This window comes from Mirounga angustirostris, unplaced genomic scaffold, assembly GCF_029215605.1.
Source record: "Mirounga angustirostris isolate CCGP_5_RB_7025 unplaced genomic scaffold, mMirAng1.0.hap1 SCAF_2, whole genome shotgun sequence".
NCBI classification, from domain to species: Eukaryota; Metazoa; Chordata; class Mammalia; order Carnivora; family Phocidae; genus Mirounga; species Mirounga angustirostris.
Window position 1 is genome coordinate 64,855,156 of NW_026991710.1, and position 16,174 is coordinate 64,871,329.

Sequence of the window (16,174 nt, forward strand, 5' to 3'; positions counted from 1 at the left end):
ATGAAGAGGAGAAGAGTAAATGATTGCCACAGATCAGTCAACTACATGCTTTAAACCCCCGGTTTGGCTAGATATTAAGACAAGAGGCTCTGTGTGAGAATGGCAACCCTTTCCATGAAAACTGTTTAAATAGCCTTACCATCACGTTTTAAGCCTAATTCCACTTTAGTAAAATTTTTCCAGCAGCCACATGTATGTATCTAATGCTCTAATAGAGACCATATAGCATCTTTGCAAACTCATTTATGTAATGCTCAAAATGACCACTTGAGATCAGGGGCCGGTCAGCAAACTTTCTGTAGAGGGCCAGAGGGTGACTATTTGAGGCTTTGCGGGCCACGCTGTTTCTGCCACAACTAGAAGATTCTACAGCAGAAAGCAGCCACAAGACAATGCCTGAGCGGATGAGTGTGGCTGTTCTACTTTATTTATGGACACTGAAATGTAAATTTCATATGATTTTCGCAAACCATCAAATTTTATTCTTTTGATTTTTTTCAACCATTGTGGCAGATTTGGCCAGCAGCCCGTGGTTAGCTGACCCTGGATGTGGATGGTTGAGAGAGAAACAGCACAGTTGTCACGGCAACAAGGAAAGGGGCCCGGAGCTCAGGGAGAGGCCTTCCTCAGGGAAAAACAGCAGTATCGTGGGGCGCCCTCCTACTCTAAGCAGATTCCAGGACCAATAGCATTAGCAACCTCTGGGCCCCACCCCAGACCTGCAGAATCCAAATCTGCACCGAAGCACGATCCCTGAGCAGTTTGCAAGTATGAAAGGTCATATCGAACTTGGAGAAGGCTTGGCAGCACGGTTCAAAGCTTGGCCTCCTTCAAATTTGGGGGTCTTTCAATAGCTATGTGGCCTTGGGCAAATTATTGTTATTATCATTATTATTACTATTATTAATATGCCGTTCCCCCACCTAAAAAGCAGGGATGGCGATCCACTTGGAGAGTGCCTGGCAAGTGCTATTTATTAAATGCTTGCTCTGATCCATTTTTAGAAAATAAATATCTGCACACGTACTCCTCAAGGCCACTTCCTCAAGGACAGACACCCTCCTAGCCAGTCACTTGAGTTGACTTGCTTTGACGACAGCCCCCCACCCCAACAACCCCACCCATAAAAGAAAAGAGAGACGCCACAGCTCCTGGCCGCAGAGTTTAAAATATATTGATGGTTGTACAGGGACAACTTGGAGACATTGTGGGTCTGCTGAGACGGCGTGCAGCATACACACATGCTCTGGTTTTGGAAACCATGTCATTCAGTTCTCAAATACATCTCTGTTTTGAACATGATGTTTTGTTTTTTTCATTAGCACGGTTTACTACTCTACAGTTTCTCCTAGAGTAAATAAATATAATGGCCGTTTGCAGAGCAGCTACAGACTTATTGAGATGTTTAACAAGGTGAACTATTTCACAATTAGATCGACCTTTGAGTTAACAGCGAGATGTTTTTCATTTGTTTTTGTTCACTGCTGCAGTGGAGGGGAGGGGGGATTAACTCTTCCAATTTATTCTTTGTTCACATGTTTAGTCACCAACAGACTCCCAAGCATAATGAAAAATAACAGTCTATTCAAAAAATTAAATTGTAATTAGGCCATGGGTTTTTTCCAAGACCCTTAAAGTCAGATAATTTAAATTTACAAGAGGAAAAACATAGGCATGATGGAAAACTAAGTAACAAAAAACTACTGAAAAATACATCTGTAGAACACAGTGGTCAGTTGTAAACTGCTCAGAAGGGCAGAGAAAACAAAAAGTCCTTCTAGAACGTTAAGCAGTCCAACGACAAACTCTGCTTTTTTTTTTTTTTCCTAGTGGCTATTTTCCTACCACAGTGTTGAGCTTCATTATATTAAATAACTTATATGGGTAAAAAGGAGTTTGCTAACCAGCAGCCAACTCAAAATCTTGCAGGAAGAGGGAGGAGAGGAATTCAAAACACAGCACACACTAAGGGGAAACAAAGTCCAGAGTCAGCAGTGAACCATCTTACCCCTCCTAGCAATACCGTGGAGCTGAAGTTGGGATCTACATGGAAGGTTCTCTCCCCTCCCTCCTCTCCCTTTCTCATTTAAGTTAACAAAGAAACATGGGCTTCCTAAGAGCCAGCACTCAGCTGGGCAAGTCCCATTAGCAGCAAATGTTCAACCAAATAAAAAAATAACACACACACACAAAAGAAAGCTCCATCCAGGTGCAGAGCTGTGATTCACATGGAAATTCCAGAAGATGAATCATGTGCAGAGCCGGATCGGTAGAGGATTCTTTCTCAAGTGTCTTCAGTGAACATGTCAGTTCTCCCCAAATCCGAGTCAATCTGTCAGCTGTGGGAAATAAGTTCCCCATCTAATCTTGGGCGAGCTTGCTTGCAGGGACTTAGCAGGCTATTTTGTAGAACTAGATGCCAAATAACAAAGGCCAGCCCCTCAGTGATCCGAGTGACACAGCAGTGGTGACGGTCAGCATCTCGTTCCTTAAACTCTGCCTAAGAGGCTGGACCTGAGTAATAAAGAAGACAGTGTGAGAATGAATGTGGCAGATGATTTCAGTTAGGATTAAAAGGTCTTGCCTAATACTAGTTTCACCTCTCCTAGGCTTTAAGTTTGATTACACATAGTTAAAAAGAGGAAGAAGGGCACCTGGGTGGCTCAGTCGGTTAAGCTTTGGACTCTTGATTTTTGGCTCAGGGCATGATCTTAGGGTTGTGAGATCGAGCCCCGCTTGGCGGGGAGTCTGCTTGAGATTCTATCCCCCTCCCTCTGCCGCTCCCCCCGCCTCCACGTGCATGCTCTCTCACTCTCTTTAAAAAAAAAGGAAGAAAAAAATATTAAGCATTGAAGTCCTGGTTTTTGTGCTAGTGACTGCTAGTCACTTCAAATAAATATTTATCAATGGAGTTGGCAAAAGCTTTGTTTATAGGTAAATCTTTATTTTGAGTGGCTTTATCTTAAAACAAAAACAAAAAGACAAGTCATTAATTATTAAAAGCGTTTACATCTGCACTGGTCTTATCACAGATGGGCTTACTCAGTAAATATAAGCATCTTCACATTCCAATGTCCATTGAGAGCATGTAAATAGACAGTGACAAGAAAGGTGTCTACCGTCAGAGGTATATTTGTCATTGCCACTGCTGAGCCTACGTGTCCGACTGAACAGCACTAGGGTCAGCAGGAAAAGCATCTACGGGAAATTATCTAATTGCCTTCAAAGTTAATGCGATGTAAGTTTCAGCTAGGTATTATCATCCTAGAATAGTCTTTGTATTCACTTAACACATGCAGCTTTGCAAACCAGCATTGCCTATTTTCTCTTTATCCTCTTGGTGGTTGCTATGATTGGGCCAACACCTGCCTTAACCCAGCATCATTCCCCAACATGGCAGGAGCACGGGCCCAGCGCTGCAGCGGGCATGAAAGACCCTGTGCTTGCCCTCAAGGGGCTTACATTGTAGTAGGGATAAGAAGCAATGCACTACAAGACAACCCGTTGGCTTGTAACAGGAGAAGACTGCCTTAGACTCCTTCTGGGGAGATATGAATCAGAGAGGGGGAGGCATTGGAGCGGGGCCTTGAGATGACACAGGATGTGGAAAGGGCAGAGTGCACAGCTGTTACCCAGACTCAAAGGAGAGTTTGTTCTTCAAGTCTCCTTAAAAACAATTTTCATGTAGAAACTCGTCTGTTATACCAAGAATACATCTTCACTGTGTTTAGATACATATTTCCCCATATACCGTCCTCTCTATTTGTGCTGGGGCTAGCCCCTCAATGAATGCTTATCAGAAGCATTATTACTGAACACTTCTGAGTTGAGTATAAGTGCGGACGGATTCATGGATTTGTGTCTGAATTTAAGCCAGTACAGGGCACCCTCTTTTTCACTTCCTATTTCTAAATTCTCCACTAAATTCTCTGGTCATATTTCAACCAATAGAATGTTAACTATTATTGTATATTGTGTGTACGGTACATATAGATACGGGAAGAGACTGTGCAATTCGATCTTTAGTTTTTACTATCAACTCTTTGACTTTACGAACCTTTCCAAACTAACCACTAACCACTAGGAATATGGCATAAAAGAATAACAATCAGAAAATCCTGGGAAAAAAAGTATGTGGGAGGTTTGGACTATTTACTGTGTCTGGATTTCACAGGTAAAATGCCGACACCAGGTATCATTTAAGTATAGCCAATTTCCCTGCTTACCAGTTTTTAAAAAATCTATAAAAGTCACAAGAGTTCAGCTATACTCAGGGGCCATATCAACTTCAGGCTCTTAAAAAAAAACAGAAAGGGAATTAAAAAGAGGAGAAACATGGAAGGCAAAGAACAACAAGGAGTCATTCCTAAAGCTCTTATCCAGCAAGATATGGGCTCTGAGGCTCGTGTTTTACACGTGAATAATACTGAAGAGTGCCGTAAATATCTTTAACCCCAACAGAGTAATACAAAATTTTAATATAAATATGCCACTGGCAGGCACACAATTTCATGAAAGTAGACTTGAGCACCAGCCCAGCAAGCCTGTTACATTCCCTTGATTCCGGGTGTTGGCCACACCTTCTTTACGTTTGTGTCTGGGATAAAAGAAACATCTCCAATCCTTTACCTATCACCATGACGTGTTCTAAGGCTAATGATTCCATTGCTTCTGCATCCCTCCCTCTTCACTGAGAGGTACACAGAAAACCTAAATTTTCCTTTGAAACAAATGAAATCACACAAACCAAATATATCTAGGATACCCTAGTTCATGAAACACAGCCCAATATCAAGTATAATGAAGACTCCCAAATGACTTTGGGAAGAAGAGAAATGTGCTTGTCCACCCTGGTACAAAAAGGCACATGTTCCCAGAGTCTCTTATTAGAAATACAAATAGAGCAATTTTGATTATACGATTACTGAATTCTGGGCTATTTTACCTATTAAAATATCTCAAATGGTTAAAATATACATTTACCTATTACCCATCCTTGTTTTTTTGAAAATACATTTGCTTGAAAATACCAATAGATTAATAACACAATTCTTCAATTTGAATAGCTTCTGAATTATGTTTAAAGCCCCAATTTCTGGGGTGCCTGGGTGGCTCAGTCAGTTGAGTGACCGACTCTTGATTTCTGCTAAGGTCATGATCTCAGGGTCCTGAGATCAAGCCCTGCATCAGTCTCCGTGCTCTGCTTGGGAGTCTCTCCTTCTCCCTCTATCCCTTCCCACCCTCTCAAATAAGTAAATCTTTAAAAGATAAGTAAATAAAGTCCCAGCTTCCTCTTTCTCTCAAACCAAAATGGGGACCAAAATCCAGTCGCTGAGAGAGTGACACCCTCAGATTTACTGAACCAACTGGTGCTTGGGTCTCTTTTATCTCAGGTCAAATAAACTTTTAGTGTTAGAACTCTTCAGAAATAGAGTCTGAACTTGTTATCTTTTAGATGAAGGGAACGAGTCAGTGCTCTTTCTACCATACATACTATGGGGTAAATAATGGGAGAAAGAAAGGAGAGCAGAGTCACCGCATGTGTGACAGTATAAAAAAAGTGAAAGGCGATAAAACTGAGTGATGGCAATGAGGATTCTCATCCACAAAGATTCAGGGGACAAGAGATAAGGAGCAGAGAGGACTCGGAACACACAGGGAGGGACTTCCTACAGAAAGCATGTGGCTTTCCTCAAGTAAGTCCAACATGGCCTATCGAGCCGCACAGCAATGAGAAGCAGAGACTCACCTTAAGGACTTCCATCTGTCCTTCTCTATATGATTTTCAGGTCCTTCACTCTCATAGGAAGCCAAGTAGAGTGCTACAATCAACAAAAAGTAAGAATGCATGAACACTGAGGCCTTCTCCTGGTATATTACCCACCACCATCCGCCTCCTATTTAAGGTGAGCTGAACCCTAAAGCAAAACTCTTTAACATATCCAATCACAACTGAGAAGCATCATAGTTTCATTAAGAACACAATGTCACTTTGCCTGATTGACCATCTCAACAAAAACCCAAGGGCCTCTAGGCCAAAAAGGCACTTAATTAACTGACAGTTTATGGGGGGAACCAGCTTACAAATGCAAGCCACATGATGCTATCACACACTCACAGTTATGTTCTTTATGAAGAAGGGGATGGGAGGGGGATCCTTTCCTGGTAGCCTTGGTTTTTAAAACACCTTTCATAGCTAAAAAGCCAGAATTTCCAGGCCACTTTTTCATTCTTCTAATATTTTTTTCTTTATTTTTAAATCAAAAAGTATCTCATTCAAAGATTTAAAAACTTGGTATTGATCTTATTTGTAAAGGTTAATAGCAACCAGGTCCCGTCTGGAGTGGGTAAAATATTAATGCAAAATGCACTTCAGTCATTATCACAAACACTATCAATCTACTGTGAGAAACTGTTAATAATACTAGTGATTTTGAGAATATCAGAATATAAAAGATCAAAAGAATAAATCCCTAAGTCTTTTACAAACTTTAATTCTCTTCTCATCAATTTTTTTCAGTACAATCACTGTTTCTGCCTCAAATTCCTTAATGTCTTAACAGGTCAAGATTTTCCACTACTTTTTCAAATAGCAGCAGGTAGCAACTACCTGGTTTTTTTATTTTTGTTTTTTCAAATTACTTTTAATGTCAACATTTTTTGTCCAATGAAGCAAGTCCAAACAAGGGGGAAAAAAGTCCTTCAAAACCTTTCCACTTGTGCCCAAAGCTCTGCAGCTCTAGTATTATAAAGAATGTTTGAACATGGAAACAATCTGTTTATGGGTGAAGAGTGAGTGCCTGGCAAATATTTTAGGGATAAATCATATGGTTTCCTGTGCAACAGAAAACTCTTAAGATGGAAGAGGTCAGAAGACAGGCCTCATGTTGTATGAGGAACCAGACACGAGGCATATAGTATGCACCCATTCCCTAATGGTAGGGCGTGGGGACGCTGGTAGAAGCTCCAGCTACGAGGCTTACTCACCATCTTCACTGAAGACTGGCACCGTGAGCAGATACTGCAAGATCTTCCGGTCCCTCTCAAATGGACACTCTACCTGTTTCCACGTCATGAATTCACTCACTTGTTTGGCCAGTTCCCAAAATTTCTAAGAAAAAAGACAAGAGTTGAAAAGGCGGTCATCAAAAATCATGAGCATTCCATTTAATGTTTCCCCTCTGGCTTCGAATCAACTGAACTACATGATTTGCTTGATTTAATAAAAACTAGCTATAGGTATTTGTGAGGAACAGGTAAACACTTACTCACATACCTCTGGATGATAATAATAACGTTGCAGCTAATTTATTCTACTCAGTAGTGTTATTTCCTTTCAAAACAACAGAGAAAGAGAAAACTGGGTTCTAGACCTTCAGAATCTGCTTAGGCTGCCTGGCCCGGGACGGAACGTCAGAGAGGCCGGCCCCTCCCCATGCTCAGATTCTGCGGCCCACGCTTACCTCAAAGTTGACGTGGCCGTTTGGAAGGCGGTTGGCACAGCCCTCATTGAGGAAATAAATATCTTTGATTAAAAGACTGAAGAACGGTATCACAATCTAGAGAAAAGAAAAGATTTTGGTTTGCTTGGGCAAATAGATATTCAGCGTTTCATCAAACAATACAAGAAATTCATGAAGGACATTAGTGCTGGCTTACATAATAGGCTACGATGAATTAAGATACAGTGTTTTGTTCACGGCCCATGACAGCAGTTTCCTCCCTTGCATAATTTTGCTAAAGATGCAAATGCTATTAATAACCAAACCCTAGCAAAGACAACAAGCATTAGGAGGCGGATAGCTTCATGTAGCTTTTGCAGTCTTCCCCACTGCAACAGCATATCATAAATCTAAAAGATCTAGCTCTAATCAATGGAAGAAGATCTAAAAGAACTCTTGCTTTTCACTTAGCAATCCCTTAGTTGGAGCAAAATATTAACAGAACACCTGTCACTGCAGGCATTTTAAGATTTTTAAGATGTGTGACCCCTGTCCCTGCTAGAGATCTGTACTGTTGTATCATTTAGACTTCTACATTTTAGATGAATTTCTTTTTAGATGAACATTTTACCCTTGAAGACATTGCTCAAGATAATGTGAGAGCTCAGGGTTTTAGGTAATAGTTGCTGCAAACTTCCTATTGGGTAAACCTGGCCTTCAGAAGAGAACAAGTAGGCACCTGTTCTCATGGGAAATCACCTAAGCAGTACCTTGCACAATATGTTGTGAGATACGTCCAAGTGAAGGAGGAATATAAATGTGTACATTAGAATTAATGGCTGTTGGAAAACACTAAACCCCTAGTAAGACTCTCCTGCCACGGGTCTTTGATTTGATGAGGTGGTATTTACTTAATTAACCTAAAATAATAATCTCTGAGAAACTATCCTAAATCCTACTAAGTCCATAAGGAACAAAGAACAAAGCTCAGACATGGTAACTTCCACCTTTTCTCAAAGGCCAACAAGTTTTTGAAGTTTCTAAATTTGCCACAATGCGAACAATGCTCCAAACACAAGTTGTGGGCCTCTGTTGTTGACCCAACAGCAGGTTTTTGAAGTTTCCCAAAGCCCATGACTCATAGGGTACATCTACACCAGATGAATGGGAGCCCTGGAAAACATACATTTGGGCTCATACGCAAAAATATGACGTATCAATTTTCACTTCTAGAGATAAATTCAGATTTCCCCTTCTAAAGTCATTTTAAAAAACAAGCTTTGGTTATTTTTTATTTCACTGGTCGCTGGAACAGCCAAAGCGAATCTGTGGTTTTGACAGCGTCTTTGAGTATTCTTGTAATCATTTGCTATTGTCTATGGAAGTCTCTTAAGCCGAATTAGGAAAGATCCCCTCATTACCTTCCCCTTCAAATAATACTGGCTAATCCTCTATTATTTTAGGACTAAACAGCCATCATAACAATGAAAAAGCATACCCTGGACCTCGCTTCTTTGAAAGACCACCTCTAATGGGGAGGCCTGGGTTTTGGACTCCGTTGGACCTCGGCTTAAAATGTGGCCCCACAATTTATTGGCAGTACAACCCAGGAGTCGACAAATGGTGGCCCGCAGCCCAGCCCAGGCCCACCACCTTTTTGGTATAGCCCAGGAGCCACACATCAAAATAATATTTCATGAGCATGAAAATTAAAGGAAATTCAACTTACAGTGGCCAGAGAGCTTTACTGGAAAAAAGCCATACTCGCTCATTCATCTACATATTGTCTGTCTGCTTTTATGCCTGCACGTCAGAGTCGAGTAGTTGCAAGAGAGGCCGTATGGCCTACAGAGTCTAAAATATTTATGATCTGGCCCTTGATGGGAAAAGTTTGCCAACCCCTGATGTAAGCGTAACCTACTAAGAAAGCCTAGTTTCCTCACCTTAAAATGGGAACAACAGTAACTACCTCACTGAGTTGTGGTGAGGATTAAATAATACAGGTCTGACCTCAGTTAAGCACTCCCAAAAAACCAATGGGGCCCATAAAAAGGGAAAAATACTATTGATACACTTATAAGATAATAAGGATATGTCATCCCAAGGGAAATGAAGACTAAGTTATAATCAAGATGTGGTACTTGCATAGTATAATAGCTTTTAAGCAAGAACTTTATTCTCAGCGCTGGCTGTAAGATTCATGTGGTGTTGACCATTCTGTCTCACACTGATATTTAAACTTTTCATAACTCCATGTCATGTGCCTCTAGCTGAGACACAGAGGCTATATTTTATGTAATATTCACATTTATGGTGCCTGCAAGATGATCATATATATATATATATATATACATATATATAGAGAGAGAGAGAGACTTCACATATAAGAGAGATCATCGAGTATTTGTCTTTGTCTAACTTATTTAACTTAGCATAATGTCCTTGAGGTTCATCTATGTTGTCACAAATGGCAAGATTTCTTTTTTTTTTTAATGGGTGAATAATATTCCATTGTGTATATATAGCACAATCTCTTCATCCATTCATCCATTAGTGGATACTCAGGTTGTTTACATATCTTGGCTATTGTAAATCATGCTGCAATAAACATAGGGGTACAGGGATCTTTTGGTTTTCTTTGGATTAATATCCAGAAGTGGAATTGCTGGACTGATCCACTATTAATGGTTTGAATCACTCTTCTAAGAATATAGAAATATAAGTAATCTCCCTTCACTGTTCTGTTCCTTATGCCCATATGCCAGAAAGAAGTTTCATAGGCTCTTCAACTTCTAATTTACTCATTGATAGTATTCTTCATATCTGCAGCCCCTATAACAAATCTAACATAATAAGAATCAGGAAATTAGAAGGACTTTGGATTTCCAGGCACTAAGGTAGATGTATGGGTTACCAATAGGAGGGAGCATGAGCCTGGTTTCTGGGAGGTCCTGCCAATGATGTCTTTAATGGGAGAACTTCTCAAGTAATAGTGTTTTCTAATAACCTTTCAAAATATTCTTTTTTCTTTTTTTAGATTTTATTCGTTTAAGTAATCTCTGCCTCCAATGTGGGGCCTGAACCCACAACTCTGAGATCAAGTGTCATATGCACGCTTCACCAACTGAGCCAGCCAGGCACCCCTCTTTCAAAATATTCTTAATTCAGGGGCACCTGAGTGGCTCAGTCGTTAAGCGTCTGCCTTCGGCTCAGGTCATGATCCTGGAGTCCTGGGATCGAGCCCTGCATCGGGCTCCCTGCTCAGCGGGAAGCCTGCTTCTCCCTCTCCCATTCCCCCTGCTTGTGTTCCCTCTCTCACTGTGTCTCTCTCTGTCAAATAAATAAATAAAATCTTTAAAAAAAATATTCTTAATTCAGTGACTTGGCAAATATACCTTAGAGGCATTATTGGTTTCATACCTAGAAATGAATGCTGTTGAGCAGGAACAAGTTCCCACAAACATAAATGGAACAGTAAAAGGATTTAAAACCATGTAATCATATGAGGAATGGTTAAAAACCTGGAGGCATGAGTACCCATAGGAAAAATAGCTGTTTAAAGATCATTTAAGGGCCTCTGTGAGGAAGACAGAATTGATTTGTTCTATGATATGGTACCTAGAGATATGCCACCCTGGCCACATAAACTTACAATTTGAAAGAATATTAAAGATGCTATTATCCCAGGGCGCCTGGGTGGCTCAGTTGGTTAAGCGACTGCCTTCGGCTCAGGTCATGATCCTGGAGTCCCAGGATCAAGTCCCGCATCGGGCTCCCTGCTCGGCAGGGAGTCTGCTTCTCCCTCTGACCCTCCCCTGTCTCATGCTCTCTTTCTCTATCTCATTCTCTCTCTCAAATAAATAAATAAAATCTTTAAAAAAAAAAAAAAAAGATGCTATTATCCCAACCATGTTGCTAGAAAGATTTTTAAATTACTTAGGAATAAAGAGAGTTTCTCCTCACTTCAAAAAAGGAAAAATAAACCCCAACTCTCCTGAATAAAAGATGTGTTTTACCCGGAAATGTTTTCATTCACAGCCTTTGAGACCAATTGTGAAAAAGCAATGGCCTTTTTTTTTTATGGTGGTGATTTCATTTGTTTTATGAACTAGAGAGTATAGTTCATATGCTCACACAGAACTGGTGTAAAAGAACAACAAAACTAAAGTGGGCAGAATTTATTAAATGATGTAAAGGGTAAACACTTTGGACTGTTCTCTGGAAAAAAGCTATGAGAGTCCCACAAGTCTAGTCTCTCTGGGGAGCTGGACTTCAGAATGACTTTGGCCAGGGCTCCCTGTTACAGATAGGATTCTATAGCCTCCTGGCTCTCCTGGAGGGTTCTGCAGAGAGAGCCTTGCATCTATCTGGGAGGGGGAATGACAGGATGTAGACAGCCCCCCATGTGCTGATTTCCTGAAGCCGAAGAAACTTCTGATTCGATTTTTTCTCAGTCTTGTCACAGGGGTGCTGAGATTTGGGCAAGTAAAACTTAAAAGCTGGTACACTCCGTCAGGCTAAATTGAGATAGTTTTCCCAGCTTCACCTCCTCTCTGACCTTGTCTCTTTAAAAAAATAATGTATTCACAGTGTCTCTCAAATGTTATCAGAACTGATATTCTGGATTTTGTTGAGAACCAATTTAACATTTTCAAAAGGTGGTGTTTCTTTTTGTGATTTGTTTTTATTTTAGATCACTGAGGCTGAAGTTTTTTTGCGGAAGGGATTGAGATGCCCTGAAATGTTTTTTACCCTCATTTCTAAAACTTTGTTGAAGATACTGTTTAACTTAAAAGATGGATAGAATCTAAGCAAAACATAACTTTCATCAAACAACTTCATCAGTCCATTTACCGTAACCAGGTATTTATTTTGCAAATAACATGATCTCTAAATGTCGAAATGACTGTTCCTTTCCACCTAAGGAAACAGGACAATGACATGGGCCAAGAAAGAACCCTCAGAGTCGAGAGTATGATAGATCCAGGATAGTATTAAATTGTTTAAGGGGAGAGTAGATAGAGCAAGGACCATTAATTTCTCAGACATCATCCCTGTACTTTTTCTGCCACCCACGTATCCAATTAGTAACAGCAGGCCTAATGCTACAGCAACTAACCTACTTTCTGAAAATAAATGACTTAACCATGGGAGGTAAGCTAATTCTTTTAAGAAGAAAGGTTACACTAAATCAGCTACCCTGTGCAGAGCTGAAATGTCTATTTTCCATTAAATCAAATTACTCTAATGTTATCAGTCATCTTAACATATGACTTAATTTATTGCTTGAAAAACAACTAAGACATATTACAAAATGATCATTTAAATAATGCAATAATGACATAGTAATATCCATTTATAATGGATAATAACATGGTACCTTCCTTTAGCATTCCCCTTCTCTCTGTGGCAAAGCATAAACATTTCCATAGTGTATCAACTTCTCTCTTAGATCTGAACAGGTAAAGGAAGCTTGGGACATTAGTTCACGTGGCATTTATGCAACACATGGCAATTCTACCATGAATAAAACTCCTTTAAGCACATACCTTCTCTCTGCTGCTGTGAGCAGTTAAAGACCTTTGTGCTGCCCCACGAAGAGCTGTTCGGTAATTGTAGAAATTACTTGAAGGGTCCATCTGATGCTGTCCACAAAAGAGAGAAGAGTATTAATCATATACTTCTCACTAGCAGAAAGTTTGCAAGATCATACTTTTAACCCTACATAAAAAATTGCAATAGGCAAGGGGTGCCTAGGTAGCATAGTTGGTTAAGTGCCTGACTCTTGGTTTCAGCTCAGGCCCTGACCTCAGGGTCCTGAGATCAAGCCCCGTGTAGGGCTCCATGCTCAGTCCAGTCTGCTTGGATTTCTCTCTCCCTCTCCCTCTCCCTCCTCCCTCCCCATTTGCTCTCTCTTTCTCTCTATAATAAATAAATAGATCTTTAAAAAAAAGATTGCAATAGGTAAGAGAACTCATTAAGGATAGGATCTAGCCCTCTCTTACACACACGTAGGCATAAAACACACCATAACACAAATGTTTTCTTTGCTGAGGCTTGGTTCATTTAGATAAGCTGATGTCAGCTTCAATAATGTCAAACCTAGACCAAATTCTTTCCAGGTTCACTGTGGACACTAAACTTAAAACTGATAACAAAGAATCAAACACCAGCGTAAGAAACCATTTCCAAGTTTCATTTGAATGTTAATGGGTCAGTTGATGGTTGGCCATGCATAGGGATCCAACCCTTTGTAGTGAACTTGTTCTTTGCATTTGTTAACAAATCATTCACAAATAGTTGAAGCATACTATCTTATAAGAAGGAAAAGACATTTATTAGATAATATGAAAAAAAGCAATATATCCGATGATACTTCCCAATTTGGAGGAAAACTTAGGAAAGAACATGTTTTTATTATCTCCAAAGACCGCTGATTCAAAGCACCAATATGCCAAGGTGATAATGACTTTAGTATGACCCAAACACAAATGACTTTATGTATAATTCTTACTATCCTCAGAATTATCCTGGAAGAGCTTTTGCATAGGTTAGCTAAATTGGCTGAAAGGATGGTGAATGAGTATTTCTATAGGGATGGGAACTCTTCCCCTGGGACACTGTAAATAAATGAAGTTAGCCCACCCTGAAGTAGAACTCCCAATGGTTCAGGATCCAAATTCCATCCTGGCAAACAATGGGATATGTAACTGACAGGTCACCATTTCTTCAGTCAGTTCACCCCAAAATGGACACCTCTATCTATGAAAGGGCTGGTCTACAACCTGATTTATTCCCCCCTCTGCCAATTCTAACCCCCTTCCATTCCCTACGTCTCTAAGGAGAGATGGGCTTTCTTCTCTGTAGTACTCCCTGATCAAGAGCAAGCTCACATAGAAGAATTTCACTTTCTGGGTGTAAAATGTTAACAGCAAGGCATAAGCTTCACATACCTCAAGAACATCAAACTTTGCAGTCTTCACTTTGGCCCATGTTTTTTTCAGTCGAGACACTGGGCTCATGTTCATGCCAGCTTCCCGTTTAAAATGGAGTCAGGGGCAGGGGGAGAAAAAGTTGAAACAGACAAATAAGAGAAGTCATTTGAAGTTATCCTCTAAAAAAGTGTTCATTACTAAGTGTAAGTTAACTTGATTAAAAAAAAAACAACAAACTGCCAGTTTTCCACAGTAGAAATACCATTTCATACTCCCACCAATAATATACGAGAATTCCTCTTGATCCTCATCCTCAACAATATTTGGTTCACCCAGTCCTTTAATTTCAGTCATTCCAGTGTGTGAAATGGTTTTACACTGTGATTTCAATTTGTATTTCTCTGATGACTAATGATATGGGACACATTTTCATATACTTATCATCTATAATATAACAATAAGTATATGAAAGCATACTTTTGTGACATATCTAAGTATCTGCCCCATTTTTCATTGGGTTATGTGTCTTCTTATTATTGATTCATAGGGTCCTTTATAGAGTCTAGATACAAGTTCTTTTTCAGCTATAATGTATTATAAATACTTTCTCCCATGACATGCCTTGTCTTGACATTTTCTTAATGGTATAAGGGGGAAAATTAAGTAATCTTCTATTACCCAGACTGTGGACTTTCATTGAGGTCCCTGATTTAGATGATCTTTCTGTTCACTACTTTCAAGAAGTAAACCAAAGAGCCAAAATTTGGTGAGTTATTTTCAGGGAGAAAATAGGAAAATTATGTCAAAAAGAAAATGGAAAACAGAATTGGTGAGGGGTGGGGAGTTATCAGGATCAAAAGCATTGAATTTCATTTGGTAGATTCTCTGACTTCAAATTGACTCTGACTCTAAAGGGTCAGGTAAATACTCAACTATTTACTAAATACCTACAATGTGTAGGATAAACGTATGATTTATCATATAAATTAGCATATTTTTAAATGAAAGAGTCACTATCAATAACTGTGGCATGACCCCATGCACTACGTTTATAGGATGAATGAAAAGAAACACGGTCCCTGGTGTTAAAATCCCCATGTTACAAAGGAGGAGCAGAGTTCGTACACCAGGGTAATAAGGTGCTGTGGGTGGTAAGTACTAGGACCACAGGCAGTCAGGAGACGTTCCAGTTTCTCAGGCCACCCTCCAATCCATGCTGATAGAACCATACAGTGTAGTCTCAGATCATACATTTCTATAGTGCTTGACACACTTATAATGCCCAAACACTTTTTTAAATCCTTCATTTGGGCAAATCTCTCACTTATGAGCTTCTATCGATAAATATTCAGATGAGGACAAACTGACTGGATGTATTCCATGAAGTCACATACACCTCAAAAAGAGTGTACACACTTGTACGACGGTGATATTTAAAGCATTCTGAACTTTCTAAAACAATTCAGGATTAAAAAGCAGAGTTTTCATTAATAAAACTGTACTACGTGTATATTTCTAGTAGACACATTTCACAGAACCTATACAAATAAAGGACACGTATCTTTCAGAAAACACTCACAGATTATCGCCATCAGGGAATTGAAGTTGCCAATGTTAAAACACTCCCGAGCTACGTCAATGAAATACTCGATCATTCTTGCTCGGTGCTTCTTCTTTACAGGCTGTATAGAAAAGGGTGGGGGGAAGAGGGCAGTGATCCAACACATAGACCCAACAGATGTAAAATAAGTATAAAAAAATAATAAAGTGAGGAGAAAGAGAAAATTCATTTCCTCA

General features: G+C 39.8%; 1 protein-coding gene across 7 annotated transcripts in view; it reads right to left on the bottom strand.

The window, feature by feature from the left end:
- Nucleotides 1-1,149: 1,149 nt before the first annotated feature.
- RASGEF1B (RasGEF domain family member 1B) overlaps nt 1,150-16,174 on the bottom strand; it is a 556,303-nt gene continuing 541,278 nt past the window's right edge. For all 7 annotated transcript variants that reach the window (XM_064584681.1, XM_045880908.3, XM_045880910.3 and 4 more), the window contains 7 exons: nt 15,957-16,059; nt 14,396-14,475; nt 12,992-13,087; nt 7,464-7,559; nt 6,988-7,111; nt 5,750-5,822; nt 1,150-2,514 (listed from right to left, as the gene is read on the bottom strand). In XM_064584681.1, the coding sequence (XP_064440751.1) occupies nt 2,490-2,514; nt 5,750-5,822; nt 6,988-7,111; nt 7,464-7,559; nt 12,992-13,087; nt 14,396-14,475; nt 15,957-16,059 (597 nt within the window). In that variant the 3' untranslated portion in view covers nt 1,150-2,489. The remainder of the gene's footprint in view (nt 2,515-5,749; nt 5,823-6,987; nt 7,112-7,463; nt 7,560-12,991; nt 13,088-14,395; nt 14,476-15,956; nt 16,060-16,174) is intronic.